Raw genomic sequence first — 16,579 nt, 5'->3', positions numbered from 1 at the left:
AAAGATTTGTGCTAAAATTGGCTTCTACAAGTGTATATATTTTTTTATGAATCACCAGTTGACCATACAAGCATAGAATTTTTTTTTAGTGTTAAAAAAAACTTTGCTATGCTTTATAAAACCAAATATTTGTTTTACCTTGCATACATCGGAAAAGGGATGCATTATAGCTGATGAAAGACGTGACTTCACACACTTTTACTATTAATGGATGAGGTGTGTGTCCGTGTGTGTGTGTTTGAGGCACACTTTTTGTCGATTAATTATGTCCGTATATGCATTATTCACACACTATTGGAATGCACCTTTTGACTCTTTAGACTGCTGAGACCCCTTTGAGCTTTGAAGACCCTTTAAGACCCCCAATAACCTAAAGACCCTGAGGACCAAAAAGTCCTCGAGGACCCAAAAGTCCCAAAAAGTCCCCGACACAAAGTCCCAAAAGGTCCCTGAGAACTCAAAAGTCCCAAAAGGTCCCCGAGGACCCAAAGACCCCCCCCCCCCCAAGACTAGATCCTGTAAACCCTTTAAGACTTGACTATACCACAAAAAATCCGTTAGAATTCTCATGTTTTAAACGCACGCCATGTTAAGGTGTGTAAAGCAGCATAATACGTCCTTCTACCATGGCATGGCATTCTAATTACAAAATATGCAACAAAAACAATAATAACATTGCAACAAAGCATCTATATTAATTCACACTAAAAATATTTTCAACAATAATAAGAATAGTCGTGTCACATGGCAATCATAATAACAAACATATAATCCCGGTGTTGGCCCCAACCACATCTGGGCTTCATGAAGGACAAGCTAATGCTGAAGCAGCACAGCAGGCAGGCATGCATCAAGGCTGTGAAGGCCATTGAAAATTTGGTCCATCGGACCAATGGGCCCACTCGTTTTTTATATGTTAGCTTTTGCTTTCCACATTGTTGTTCGCTTGTTTTGGTTCACTAAACATTGCTTGAATCCTGGTGTTGGCTTAACAGTTAAAGGTAGCTGATTTAAGATCTTAGGGTCTTGAGTTAAAGCCCCTATCCTACCGTTGAAGAATTAACACCAGGTAGGTTGACTCAGCCTGTCATCCTTCTGAGGTTGGGAAAAAAAAAAGAGTACCAGCTTACTGGTAACAGGAGGCATTGCATCATTGGACAGCTACGACCCCAGAAAATGATGCAGCCAATCAGCTACAGGCTGCATAATATGAATGAATAAATAAATAAACTGCTTTTTATTGCTTCTTTTTGATGTCTCGGGGGTTCTTTTTGAAGTCGAGTAAGATCTTTTTTTCTTGAAGTCTCGTTCGGGTTAGCAAGCAAAAACTAAACAAAGGTGTGAATGAGAATTGAATGGTTTAAGGATATAACTTGGCTTCCTTGTCGTCATACGTTTCTCTGTCCGACCTACATTTGGATTATGTTTAAACTGGCACGTTGGCATTTGTATAAATTGCTGTCATGCTCCTAAATCATTTTCTTTTTTACACACCCTGCATGCTCGTTTTTCATTTCAGACATTCCTGATACGTGTGGGTGGCAGATGGATTTGAAACAGGTGCTTTGTGAATTTTATTTTTGGCATTGATTCTAACCATCTTTGTACTTTTTGCACTGTCCACTATGATCGGTGGATTTTCAAAATGCATTCAAAGTATTGACCACAAAGTTTTGGATTGGCAATTTATCCTGGTTGTGTTTTGTAAAATTTAACAAGTGGGAATTGACAACAAACAAATAATTAAGGAGAAGGGCACTCGGTGGAGCACATACCTCCGCCACCGAATGTCTGATCCACGATAATATATCGGGCCCAATACATTTTTGAAATATCATGCTATACAGTACTATATCGTTTTTGCCCGTCTCTCAATGGTGAAGAATCACTTTAAAAATTAAATAAATCTCGTATCCAGATCTGGATTCGGATCTTCACCAAAATTGAATCAGTTCTTCTTTATCACACACCCAACCTGTCCACCAAGTTTCGTCCGAATCCGTCCATAACTTTTTGAGATATCGTGCTATATATCATTTTGGTCCTTCATCTCAAATGTGAATAATCACTTTAAAAAAATTCTCGTAGTCAGATCCAGATCTGGATCTGCACAAAAATCTAATCAGTTCATCCTTGTCACAGACCGAACCTGTCCACCAAATTTCATCCGGATCTGCCCACAACTATTTGAGATATTTTGTGCACAAACAAACAAACAAACACACAGAAAGGGGTGAAAACATAACCTCCTTCACCTTCAGTGGCGGAGGTAATTAAACTAGAAGGGCACTCGGTCGAGAGCATTCCTCCGCCAGGCTGATTACTTTAGTTTATGTTTTGTATCACATTGATAGGTTGGATCTTGATTTGGACCTGAAGTAAAATTAAATCGGCTTGTTCTTGTCACCTAACCAATTCACCCACCAAGTTTCGTCTGAATCTGTTCACAACTTCTTGAGATATCCTGCTGTCGTTTTAGCCCTATCACTCAATGGTGAAGAATCACTCAAAAAATTCTCAGATCCGGATCCGGATCTTCACTAAAGTTGAATCAATTCTTCCTTGTTACATACTCGATCTGCCCACCAAGTTTCGTCTGAATCTGTCCACAACTTTTTGAGATATCCTACTGTCGTTTTAGCCCTATCACTCAATGGTGAAGAATCACTCAAAAAATTATAGGATCCGGATCCGGATCTTCACCAAAGTCGAATCAATTCTTCCTTGTTACATACTCGATCTGCCCACCAAGTTTCGTCCGAATCTATCCACAGCTTTTTATGATATTTTGTTCACAAACAAACAAGAAAATGGCATCATGCAGAGCACGATACTTGCAAAATCCACCCCCTCTCCAAAGGTTGCCATGGATACATCACATTGTGCATTTTACTAATATTAAAATTGACTATCTTAATCAAAGCTCAGGTCAATCAGATGAAAATTGAATATTTTTGAGATTGAAATTGATGATTTTAGAAGTTTGACCTTGAGTTGACCTTTGACCTTTTGATCGCAAAAATAGTTGGTTTCCCAATCCAGTGATGCACTATGCAAATCCTGTTCAAATTTCAAGTCAATTGGATGAAAAATGACGATTTTAGAAATTTGACCTTAAAATGACCTTTGACCTTTGTCCTCAAAATCAACGGCTTGCTTTTGGCTTGATCTCTCTTCCACCAATTAAAACCTCAAAAAGGCTTCTTAGTTGAGACTGTCTCTACAACTTGAAGTTTATTGAAGATCGGTTTTAAATTGTGAGCTGTAGGCGATTGTCATACACACAAACAGACAATAACAAAATCGACTAAGCAATATACTTGAAAAATCTTCGATTCTGCAAGTAACAAGCAAACAGACAGCGGTAAAAACATAACCTCCTTCATCTTAGATGGCAGAGGTAACAAATATTTAATACATATAAATTATAAATGAGAACATTTTTTGTTTTGCTAAAATTAGGCTTTTTGTACAATTTGCATTCAAAGTAAAATGGCAAACTAGAGATGACGGTAAGCAACAGCAGTAGAAAACTTGTTCTGTTTGCTACTGTTGATGTGATTAAAAAAAAAATCATAAAGATATTTAAGCAAACAAAGCAAAATGCTAAAATGTACATTAAAAAATACAATATAAAATCGAAACAGGAGAAGAAAAGACAAGTTGGGGGGGGGAAAAAAATATTTGGCAAAAAAATACAGAATATATTATGGAGAACAAGTAAAAATGACATAAAATGTCAGAGTCACCATTGTTGTCGTAATTTTGCGATGCAGAGTTAAAGGGTAAGCCCATATTTATGTACACCAAAATGGCCACCAGTCAGCCATCTTTGATCAGATTTCAAAATAAACTGAGATGCCCATGTATGCCATCATGTACTGTTCTTGTGCCAAGTTTGAACAAAATTGGACCATGCATGTCCAATAAATGGTCGAGGACGTGTTCAACACTGGATTTTTATTTTTAATTTTTACAACTAAAATTGCGCAAGTCGGCCATCATAGACCGCGTTGCAAAACAAATTGATGTGCATATGTAATAATGTGTTGTCTTTGTGCCAAGTACAAATAAAAGCGGTCCATACATATCCAAGGTACAGTATGTTTGCGGACGCACACATGGACACGAAAATCGAGACCAAATCCATAACCCACATTTCGGACTAAGTCCAACGGGGGATAATAACCTGTGGAATTTGGATTCGTTTCCAAAGATATAAATATTGCTTGTTGCCAACTTGATGACTCGTGCCATCCCTGAAAGGTTGAAGAAGATTATACCAAATCAATGGGATATTTCATGACATTTCTGACACGTGATGTGTGCTAAACATAGTGTTCCGAATTTGCGAGCGACCGCGTTAAACTAATAACGGCCGCTTCGCCCACCGGACGGACAATTCAGTCGTAACTTCCCGGAACAACGCCGAGAACCAGTCACGGGTGTGCCTTCAACGCACACCACGGCCCAGTCGGTATTCTACCCGCGCACGACAGGGTCACTCGCCGAATATCGATATACCTAAGTATTCGCACGGGTAACCTACCGAGGGACCGTACCTCGGCGAAGGCCTGTTTGGACACGAACCGCTTAAGCGCTTCGTTCCGTTCTGGGATAACCGAGCGGGTATTATCGGCAGACCTCGCCGGACCCGATTCTATTTATCCGTATTCAAAAACCAACTAGTATTCCGAAAGCAAGATAGCAGTTCAATGGGGGAAAACGACACGACGAACAGGGTACATTTAAATAAGCACATTTATTATTTTACACAGATGCACATATACAGCCATGCAATCAATGGGGGAAGGGAACAAGACACGAGCAAGGTAAAGCACTACGACCGTCTCCGATTATTATGTATATTTACTTAACAGGTTTTACTTACAGGACTCGGCGCCACAACATTCATTCAAAGAAAAACAAGGAAAAGACCCCCTCAAAGACAAGGGAGTCAGACTGGGCCCGTGGGCCTTTATAACGTGGGGCCTTGGTGACCGAAAAGGCCTCACGAGACCGTTGCAGGTTACCTGCACCCTCGTGGTGCCTTGATGGGGCGAGTCGCGACGTCCCGTCCACACGGCAGCTAGCGTAGCCGCGGTTGCGCCCAGGCCTTGCCAAGCGGCAGGCGAGCTCTCTCCGGCTCTCCCCACACGCCCACGCAGGTTCGCGCGACACAGCAGGGCTGTGCCTCCGGCCCACGTCTCCCTCGTGACGCCCGGACCTCCACCGACCGACTGCTCCAAGCTCCTGACTCGGACACGAGCCCAGATCTTCACGCAGCTCCTTGGCGCGATTCCCCTCCGCACAAGCAGCAACCACACCAGCAACGACCGCAACCCCAGCAGCAACTCCAGAGAGAGATTCAGCGACGACCGAGAGAGCTTCAGCAACGACAGCGAGAGAGCGGCAGCAACTCCAGAGAGAGAGAGAGAGAGAGAGAGAGAGAGAGAGAGAGAGAGAGAGAGAGAGAGAGAGAGAGAGAGAGAGAGAGAGAGACAGAGAGAGAGAGAGAGAGAGAGAGAGAGAGAGAGAGAGAGAGAGAGAGAGAGAGAGAGAGAGAGAGAGAGAGAGAGAGAGAGAGAGAGAGAGAGAGAGAGAGAGAGAGAGAGAGAGAGAGAGAGAGAGAGAGAGAGAGAGAGAGAGAGAGAGAACGAGAACGAGAACGCTCCGTGCGCGCTTTTTATTACCCACGCTCCGCCCTCCGCTCTCGCCCCGCCCTCCTTCCAGAACCTGCGGGAAACTTCCAGAACATGCGGGAACCTTCTTGAAGGAAGCGTTTTCCCACCAAATCAGCGACACTCCCTCGCCGCTGTATTTTTCTTCTTCCACACGCCGGGTGGAATTCACCGTGGAGACGCCATTCGTCCGGGGGAGGGGGGAACGGGGGCTGCCTGCTTTCCCTCGACGAAGGCCAGGCCTCTGGCAACCGTGTGCCAAGGTGGAAACCCGGTGGTGTGGTTAAGGTGGTTGTATGAAGCGGTTGGTCCAAATTAACGATAGCAAAGAATAACGGCTTACTGAAGATCACAGCCCTGTCCACATGGATAATTCCCATTAAACAACGGTGGGGAAATCTAACTGCACACGGACTTATCGGCATAACTAACTAAGGACCTATATGGTGTTCTGCGAATTTCCACAGCTGAAACAATATGTAAAGAAAATGGCTGATTTTAACGTGTTGATAATATATGTCAGTGAAGAGCCAAAAACAGGGATGCTCAAAGGGTATTTAGCATAGTAGGTACAATGTAGTAGTAGAGTCTGGATTTCATGGTCAAAGTGGTTTTGATGTTGGTACAATTGCTAATATCCAAATTAAATGATTGTAAAGTACTTTTCCATAAAATGGGAAAGTTCCAAAATAAGAAAGCAAGTACTTAAAAATATTTTTTATACATATCCTGCAAAATGATTTTTGCTTTTCTATGAGCCTTGATTCTGTTGACTACGATGAGAACAAAATCAATAGTGCTGTTGATATATGAAGGTCATGTTCTGTGTGCATTTCATTCCCAGACTGGCCGAGAATATCCTCTGTCTTCTGCTGCCCCGCCACGTCCTCTTTCCTTTCTCTCTCCCACTACAGGTATGACTTTAAGAGGAAATTGATTCAGGATGCGTGCACATGCTGTTGAAGCTTCAATGTTTTCAATAAAAGCTGGCACTCAGTGATTTATCACTTATTATTTTTCAGACCTGCAAACAACATTTGATGTAGAAGATATCAACAGGAAATTAATTAACAGTTCTGATGAGTTCTGTCACTTGTGTGAGCTCAGTGTGAAGTGCTTGGTTCCTGAATTGTGTGCATGACCCACAGGTTTACTTAAGCTTTCTTTGAAGACAGTTTGTTGCGTCAGCCCGGAACACTATTTGTACATTTTCAAAAGTTCACATGTCTGTAACTTCAACACCTGGAAGTGAAAAAAGATATTGCTTATTATAAGCAATGCACCACCCAAATACCTGTAAGGTTTTGTCTTAAAAAAACGGATTCCAAAATTGCTAAGATATGCAAATTGTAATGCTAAAAGTGATCTTGGTGAATTGCCAGGCGTTGTTTAGTGCGTGCTGATGTCCAGCGCTGTTTGTAATAATTTTTTTTAAACTATGTGCCTGATTGCTGGTCATATTTATTTTTGATGGTTTTTATCATCTTATTTCCTTGTTTTGTTTTGCATCTGTTTTTTATTGTGTTCTGGCTCTATATTGTAGGTGAGGAATATCAATTTTTATCAAAACCAAGTTGATCGTATATATTTTTTCACTGTCTCAATCTGGAAAATAGAAAAGGAGGATTATTTCAGAGCAAAACTAAAGGGGGAGCACTCGGGAGAGTGCAAAACCTCCGCCGCCAATACTGCTGGGTCACTCAAGTGAACCTTATATCTTATTCATTAAATATGACGTCAACAGTGCTGACAGTTATAGTTCTTTTGTCCAACATTTTTTTTGGGGGGCGGGGGGGGGGGGGGGTTGGAAATCACTTAAAACATGTAGAAATGCAAAAAAAAAAAAATCAAATATTTTTTTTGAAAATGGCCGCCATAGTGGCCATATTGGATTTTGTACCAAGTCCAAAATTTTATGGCATGATTCTTGGACCATACCTAACCCCCCCACCAAGTTTCGTTGAAATCCGTCGAGGAGTTTTTCCATAATACTGTTCACAAACAAACAAACAAACACACAAACAAACAAACAAACAAACAAACAGAAAGGGGTGAAAACAGTAACCTCCATCCATCTTCGAAGATGGCGGAGGTTAATAATGTTTGGTGAATCCATGGGAGCAGATGAGGAAAAATGTTGGGATGGAAAGGAAGGAGCATATATGGAGCAATCTTGAATTGAGACATGGTGCTGCTTACTATTCTGTCAGCTGAATCTTGCTTTTAGATCTACAGACAACACTGCAATTTATTAGCCAAGCTAAGATAAAATTTGAAATTAATTCAATCAAAACTGAAACGTGATTAATGAACACATTATCGTGAATCGCATCCATTTGCATCAGCTACGTATACCTTTTTTCAACTGTGAAGATTCTTGGATGTGGAGTTAAGCTCCATATTGAATTTGGGGCATAATGGTGGGTTGATGCATATAACATAGTCTTTCTTTCTTGCGTATGACAAATTGTAGCTCACAGATCCAAGTCCAAGTTGGACAGCCAAGTCACAGCACTGTCTGCAGTTAGGTGTATTGCCCAAAACCTTCATCAAATTTCCATTCATTTCACTCATTCACAGTGCAATGAACAGTCTGATCTGGGTGACCACAGTCACATGCTGGCCTGTCTTTGAAATTCCATTTGTGGAGGTGGTGTGATGTCGTTGCTGGAGAGTACGGATTCTGTTGAGCACAGACCACTGTTTCCAGAGGAGCTTAAAACTTGGTGACTCTTCTGTTGGCTCATTCACCAGTTATTTGTTAGCAATGATACTGCCTGTCCAGAGATTGAGCCACTCGTCCTTTGTGTTAAATCCCGCATCACTCAAAACATTTTCAGAGCCCCAGAAAGGCTTGCGTGACGTCGCATATTTGGTAGATTCTGCAATCGTGGATTGGAAGCTTTGGGATGGCTTTGATGCAGTCAAACTCTCTCAGCATCCTTGCCTTCTGGTGCACATTGAGGGGTGGGATGTTAGACAAGACTTGGAGCCACTGCACAGGTGTTAATTTCAGTGTACCACCGACAATCCAATTTTCTCCAACAGTCAGATGTTTCTCAGACAAATGCAGCACCTATAACATAGTGAAATGAAGAAACATTTAAGATGACAATGTAGTGTAATTCTCCCTTTTTTGATGTTATAATTATGGAATTGTAGGTACGAGCTGTTTTTTTTTTGACAAATATTGTTTTGGGTTGATCTACCTATTATTTGTGAAGCAAACACAATGGGTTACAAGTCAATTAACTGTGATGTCCATGTCAATAAGGGGAGAATCAAAATTGTTATTGAGCTTGAAAAATCATCTCTCTGTTCAGAAGGCTATTGTACTGCAAAAGGCCCCTTTAACTTTAACTTTACAAGGCTCCTTCTGCCAATTAGCAGATTTCTGGGAGTTTTCCTGTGAATTGTGAATATTTTGAAATGAAAATGGTCCAATTTCATTGAATAAAAGGAATTATTTGACAATATTGTTGATTGCTATTTAAAGCTAGTTTAGTTTAAATGGCTATTTTAGGTATTTTTCAATTTTATTTTGCAACCGGATATATGTTTTCTCCTTTTAAAAATTCTATATTCTGCACTGGCATCTTTAATGTTTTACAGATTTTAAAACTGAAAGGTTCATTGTACTGTTTATCTCTCAACCTTTGAGTACTGATGATTTCTTGATCCAGCAAAATATTCTTTGCAAAATCATTTTCTTAAACAGCCAGATGTTTCTCAGATAACTTTGCAACTGTTTGACTTGCTGAAAGTGAAGATAATGCTTGAAAAATAAAGTTTCACTTTCCTTTTAAAATCTCTCTGTCTGTGTCAGATGGAGCAAGGCCTGTTGGAAGAGTCAGACCGGCAATGGCTGCCAGACGAGAGGTATCATTGTGATTTTGTCACATTGCTAGCATTATTGTAATCCTTTGTTTCATTATATATATATATATATATATATATATATATATATATATATATATATATATATATATATATATATATATATATATATATTTTTATATATATATGTATGTACACATTCTCTTTCTAAACTTGTCTTCACTGATTTATGTAACCATTCACCAACCACCAGAACACTCAGGTGACTCAACGGGCCTCCATTTCCTCTTTTGAGACTGGTCAGATACCAGGTGACAGGGGTGCTCGAGCAGGACGGAAGGTTCGAGTACATCGCCGCAAAGCTGAAGCTGCAACGGCCGCTGCCCTAAAAGAATACTCGATCCTCGTTGCAGAGCACAAGCGTCTCGAGGTACCACTCACATATGCATTGTCGTCATTTGGTTTTTCATTCAGACGTTGAAGTTCATTGAAGTTCTCCTGTAAAGTTGATCACTTTTCTTTGTTTCATAATATCGTGTCCATTTGATAGTGATTGTGAAAGGTAATATGAGTCATCTATCTTTGACAGAAGAAAATATAGCAGAATTTGGCCCCCCTCCACCACTCTCCCCTCTTAATGACCTTTCCCCATATGCAAACGACTCACCCCTTATTGATCCTTCTCTTCCGTTCTCCTTCCCTCCACAATTTCCAACCCACCTCTCTCTTTCTCCGATAATCTTCACATCTAGTCCTTTTTTTCTTTTCTTTCACCCCTACCATTCTCCCTGTGCATCTATGTCATAAAAAAAAGAAAAACACGGTGAAGCCGCGAGTGAAGACTCGGTCAACCCGCATGACTATATGTCTCTCAATTGCGTACTTTTTTGAATGTCAGTTGCATCATGACTATGTCTATTAATTACGTACTTTTGAAAGTACCCTGAAGACTCCTGAGACCTCTTGACTGTTTAGATCTCTGTTCTTCATTGCATGGCCCGTGAGCCAGTGGCGGTCCCTGGTGGTGGAAATTGCGGCTTCTGACATGCGGCGGAAATAATACACAAATGTGAAAACCCCATCATAATCCACCATAAATGCAATCAAATTCTTTCAATGGCTTCAAATGAGTGTTCAAACGCAAAGCATTCTGTCTTCTACCGTTTCCTCTCCGGCCTCACTCCTCCCCCTCCCCCCCCTGCTCTGTCTACTATCCATCCCGCCCATATTTCCACAGGGCACTCAAGGTTTGCCAGCAACCCCCTTCTAGCTCGACTACCAAAATCAAGAATTGCTGTTCACCTTCGTTCTTTTATTCCTCTCTTTTCTACCTTTCGAACAAACTCCCACACTCTCTTCAATCCCACTCTTCCCTCCAGGTCTTCAAAATAACTCTTCACCTCCATCTCTTATCTTCCTCCATCCAAAACCATGATACTTTCTACCCCTGTTAATCCACCTCAAACCCACCTCCTTCATATTCCCTGCTTTCCTTCCTCAAAGTCCCTGTAGTGTCCACCTTGTTTACCCTGTGTACCCCACCCCATCCCTCTACCTTCCACAGATCTCCTCATGTGTCTATTCCCCACTGTTTTGTGCTTCCCTCTCTTGTTCCTCTTGTCTCCTGCTCACCTTGTTATATGTTCTCTGTGTTGGCTCTTATACGAGCCTTCATATTGTATATGAAAAAAAATATGAGTAACATAACGACATCAGGATATGGTTTCAGTAGACAAACAATTACACTTGCAGCCCAGTTAACCACTACGAAGAAGAGTATGTGGAAGTGGGGCCAAGGAGCAGACATTATGGAGCCCTGCCTGCAGTGTGGCGGTTCTCACACTGATGTCTTATTGGCAAAAGTGGCCCTCCTCTAAAACAATAGTGAAGATCACTGCTTTCGATCCTTTAAAACCCTGAAGACCCTTGAATACACCTTCAGACACATTAGACATTTACATAAGCCTGGTTTTGGCTTAACTCTTGTGGCGGCTGGCTTAAGATCATTGGGTTTTGAATTCAAGTCCTTGTCACATCGTTGAATTAACACCAGGTGGGTTGACTCAGCCTGCCATCCTTCCGAGGTCAACAAAATGAGGAAAGCGTGCTGGTAACAGGAGGCACCGCATAAGCGGCAAAGCCACTCCTACATAATATTGTTGCGGACCGGGGGTCCGGTGAGAAGACCACCAGGGGGGGAAACTATCTCGGCTCCCACCAGACTCCCTGGAATTGTAGGCCATCACACATGGATAATTCCGTGACGCGGCGGGTCACTAACTGACCGTGGACGCCAATAACCCAACCGTGTGACCTATGGTCCTCCCCGTCTTTGGGTTAACCGGATTACCTAATTAATCACGTGATTTAATTACCGGGGGACACGCCCTCGGTACGCCTTGTCCGAATCAGATCACTTTACAGGATCAGATGCAGCCGAGCGACACTGCCAAGGACGTACCGGCTAAAAGGAACAGATCGTTGGGAATAAAGTCCCGGCTAAGCTCGGATTCGGACCATGCTGGATCAATGAAAGAACAGACAAAAACGAGCTGGGGACATTTCTTATAATAATTTATTTACAAGCAAGCGAGGAAAGTTATGTGGTGCAGTGAATAGTTATATTGGTGTGCAATGCAGGGATAGAAAGAAGCGTGAGGTGTGACCATGTCCAAGCAACTTACGAAAGCAGACACAGAGCATACTTAACCCGAAATAATAATAATAATCTTCTGCAATCTTAACTTACGAGACCAGGCACCAGGAGACACACACACACACACACACACACACACACACACACACACACACACACACACACACACACACACACACACACACACACACACACACACACACACACACACACACACACACACACCGATGAAGAGGAGTTAATGAAGAGAAAAAGGTGAAGAGGAGATGAGGCTAACGGTCTATGAATACCTTGCACGATTGCCCGATCGTGCCACCAATTTGGTTTTGGGGGCGGGGGGGGGGATTCTCCGCTGGGCGATATCCCCCTGACAGCTGGCGCGCTGTTTCTTGCTTCGTGCAGTGAGCGTCGTCCAGAGAATGAGACGCGATGGTTGGGTGTGAAGGGAGGGACTTGGGTGGAAAAGGCGGAGTCAGCGATGTGGAGGCGGAGTCGCAGTGATGACGGCGGGTGAAGAAGGTGGAGTCGCAGCGAAGATGGCGGGTGAAGAAGGTGGAGTCGCAGCGATGACGGCGGGTGAAGAAGGTGGAGTCGCAGCGATGACGGCGGGTGAAGAAGGTGGAGTCGCAGCGATGACGGCGGGTGAAGAAGGTGGAGTCGCAGCGATGACGGCGGGTTAAGAAGGTGGAGTCGCAGTGATGATGGCGGGTAAAGAAGGTGGAGTCACAGCGATGACGGCGGGTGAAGAAGGCGGAGCCGCAGGCGAATGGGAGGAGAAGGCGAGTTGGAGATCCAGTGCGTGAGAGCGAGAGAGAATGGCTTCGCCATCTGCCTTTTATAAACTCCGCAGTGCGGGGCGGGGGGGCCACCCCGAAGTGATGCGTCGTCACCCGAATCGGGCACTCTGATTGTCCCCGGCTCCCGCGCGGTCCGGCCGCGATGGCCGGAAGTGGCTCCACTCCACTTCCGGCAAGATGGCCCCAAGCTGTGAAATTGTCTCGCTCCGACCTCACGACATGATATGCATCGCCTCGCACCGAACTCCATGACATGAATTGTCTTGCACGAACTCCCGGACCGTGCCCTAACGACCGGCCGAGGGTAGTGTCGGCCCCGCATGCCTGCCTCGGCATCCCTGGATCGCGCTGGTCACTGTGCCTGCTCCGTGATGTGTCACCTGCCCCGAGCTGTACAGCATGCTCCTGCCTGATTGTGGCTTCTCTGGCCGGAGAGGCGAGAAGTTAAGATATTTTGGCAAACCCATGCACAGATGGTGAGATGTGTCCATTCTTGGCCTGCTCTGTACGATAATAAAGTGTCGCGAGCGGCACCCGGGTTTGCCTTCGAGCACGTTCCGCACAGTGCGGGCGGATCCGCCATTGAGCACGTGGCCAGCGCTCGTGTTCGCCCGATTCTGTTATCGTGTGCGCGGGGCCAACTCCGATCTGTGTAGGCATTGAGGGGAACGATCGGATATAATAATTAGATTGAGGTTTGGAATGAAAAAGGATGTAGATATAAGTGTCAGATGGAGAAATGGAGGGAAAAGAGGATGCCGATATAATTAGTCCAGAAATGGGTTGAAAAGTACGTGCCGCCCGTATCGTGCACAACGTGGCGTGGTTGTCGTTTTGCTATTAATTACACTGAACAATAAAAATTTTTTACTGAAGATGTGTAAAGTGATTTAGACTAATTTGGGTACGCTGATTTCAAAAATCATAACCGTTTTGCTGTATCACGTCAGGATTTTCAGTAACAGAAATATTCCCATTGCCTAGAAGTCAGGATTTCAATGAAATTTACAAAAATTCATTTATTCATTTATTTCATCATGAATGCTTCAAAATTATAGAAATTACAGAAAAACCCCACTAGAATGTAATTAAAAATGCTTTAGGCATTTGGCTTTGCGTTTGTGCTGCTCTGTGTCAGTTTCACGATGCAGGAACCAGCAGAAATCGCCCATCATGTTCAGGTTGTGCCGCCCTTGGTAACGCGTCTCCATGAGTGAAATCTCTTGGTGGAATCGCTCGCCGTGCTCGTCCGAGACTGCTCCCAAGTTGTCAGGGAAGAAGTTCAGGTGCTGGTGTAGGAAATGGATTTTCAGGGACATCCTGGAGCCAAGTTTCCTGAAGGACTCCAGCAGCTGCTGCACTATTTCTTCATAGTTGTCCGCGCGCTCGTTCCCCAAGAAGTTGTCCGTCACAGCTTTGAAGCTCCTCCACGCTGCCAGCTCTTTGGGGTTTAGAGTTGTCGGAAAGGTTTCGTCCTTCATAATCTGTCGGATTTGCGGTCCAACAAAGACACCAGCCTTGATCTTGGCCTCCGACAAGGTGTTGCCAAACTTTTCCTTGAGGTATAAAAACCCACGTAAAAGATCCATTGCCCGTACAAAACTTTTCATCAAGCCGAGCTTTATGTGGAGTGGTGGAAGGAAAACCTTGGCTGGGTCGACAAGGGCGACATGCTTCACGTTGTGTCGACCAGGTACATGCTCTTTTCGCTCTTCCCAATCTTTCTTCGTCCAGTGATTCTTGTCGTCTCTGCTATCCCAGAGACAAAGGAAGCACATGTATTTCGTGTAGCCTGACTGCAGCCCTAACAACAGCGCCACCACTTTCAAGTCTCCGCAGATGTGCCAGTTGAAGTCATTGTACTTGATGGAATCAAGCAGCTGCCGCATAGTCTCATAGGTCTCTGTCATGCCGAACGCGTGAGCCAGTGGGACTGATGGTTTCTCGTTGCCATTGTGGAGCAAAACAGCCTTCAAGCTGTTCTTCCCCGAGTCGATGAAGAGGCGCCAGTCTGCAGGATCGTGATCACACCCAAGTTCTTTCAACAGACCGTTGATGTCACTGCAGAATGTCATCGTGTCTTCCATCTCAAAGAACTCAGCCATGTCTCTGTGACGTGCTCTGAACAAGGATATCTTGGTGTTAGGTTCAAGTAGATTCCACTGCTGCAGCCTTGATCCAAGCAGCTCTGCCTTCGCCTTTGACAGCGAGAGATCTCTTACAAGATCATTTAAGTCTCCCTGGTTCAGAAGGTGTGATTCTTGAGTGTCGGGTTCAAAAGGTTCATCATCACCATCCTCTTCACCACTGCTTACAGCTATGTTCTGATCAGCTGGAGGTGTTGGAACGGGGTTCTCGTCATCATGAGGCACAGGTTTACGAGCAGAGACGCAGTCAGCGTACTTGATGTGACCTTTATTCTTCTTGTTGAAGCCGGCGATGCTTGTGCAGCAGAAATAACAATCATCATGATGATTCTGCGGCTAACGCCATATCATGGGCACCGCAAATGGCATGCTCGCGCGCTTGCCCACCAACTACTGAGTCAAGGTTGTGTGACAGCTTGTGCAGCAGATGTGTGGTGCCCAGCTCTGTTCTTGGTCCCCCACCTTACACCCGAAGTAGTGAAAGTAGGCGGCCTTCATTTTCACTGCTGTAGATATACTTCGCTGTTGATCTTTTTTGGTATACCGACCACAGACATAACAGAAGTTGTCAGGATGATTGGTACAGGAACGCCTACTCATCTTTATCTGAAAGAAAGAAATATAACACAAGTTAACAACAATTGTACGAAATAGACATGTTAAAGACATATGTAAATTTCATTGAAATCCTGACTTCTAGGCAATGGGAATATTTCTGTTCCTGAAAATCCTGACATGATACAGCAAAACGGTTATGATTTTTGAAATCAGCGTACCCAAATCAGCGTTTACACATCTCCAGTAAAAAAAAAAAATTGAAATTTGTTGTTCAGTGTTATTGGCCTTTGACGATGTAGCTATTCGCACCAAGCTACGAGCCACGCTCTTGCCGATATAAACCACATCCGTGCAGCCTCTTTAAGAGATATTCATTTGGATGCCGTTTCAATGCAACCGGCAATCTCATCTCAGATCATTGGAAATGTCAGACGATCATCTCAAGCTTGCGGCAGAGATTCGTTTGAGGATATCGCTGTTTCCTCACAGCTGCGCTTTTTTGATGCTCATGTTGCGGCTTTTTATTCCCTCCCCCGGCCGCGACACGTGCTGCACGTGTTGGACTCTGCGAGGACGCAAATTCGGATTTCCCTCAGGAATAAGCAGAAAAGAAGAGTAGAAATGAAGTTAGTGGTGTAAGCAAACCTAGCTATGAGATCCCTGCAACGCACGTCCCATTTGACCCACGAGACAAAAGGGAAGGGGCTATCGAAACGTATATTAATGGAATAACTGTCTTGGGACCACTATATGTTGGATACCATTGCCTTGGAGGCATGTGGTTCCTCGAACCGCAACACTGTGTGTGTGTGTGTGTGTGTGTGTGTGTGTGTGTGTGTGTGTGTGTGTGTGTGTGTGTGTGTGTGTGTGTGTGTGTGTGTGTGTGTGTGTGTGTGTGCATGT

The 16,579-nt window shown here is 43.7% G+C and overlaps 1 protein-coding gene across 3 annotated transcripts in view; it reads left to right on the top strand.

Moving 5' to 3' along the window:
• The window catches only part of LOC147024609 (uncharacterized), a 148,145-nt gene that overhangs the window by 32,607 nt on the left and 98,959 nt on the right, over window positions 1-16,579 (top strand). For 2 of the 3 annotated variants that reach the window (XM_085884667.1, XM_085884666.1), the window contains exons 4-7: window positions 1,520-1,560; window positions 6,526-6,595; window positions 9,508-9,560; window positions 9,772-9,948. In XM_085884667.1, coding sequence (XP_085740793.1) covers window positions 1,520-1,560; window positions 6,526-6,595; window positions 9,508-9,560; window positions 9,772-9,948 — 341 coding nt within the window. The remainder of the gene's footprint in view (window positions 1-1,519; window positions 1,561-6,525; window positions 6,596-9,507; window positions 9,561-9,771; window positions 9,949-16,579) is intronic. The other variant, XM_085884668.1, reaches the window with a different exon arrangement.

This window comes from Eptatretus burgeri, chromosome 6 (assembly GCF_056783735.1).
Source record: "Eptatretus burgeri isolate ZD-2024b chromosome 6, Ebu_testis_v1, whole genome shotgun sequence".
In the NCBI taxonomy this organism is placed as follows: Eukaryota; Metazoa; Chordata; class Myxini; order Myxiniformes; family Myxinidae; genus Eptatretus; species Eptatretus burgeri.
Note: the sequence above shows the minus strand (reverse complement) of the source record. Positions and strands in the feature narration are given on the sequence as shown.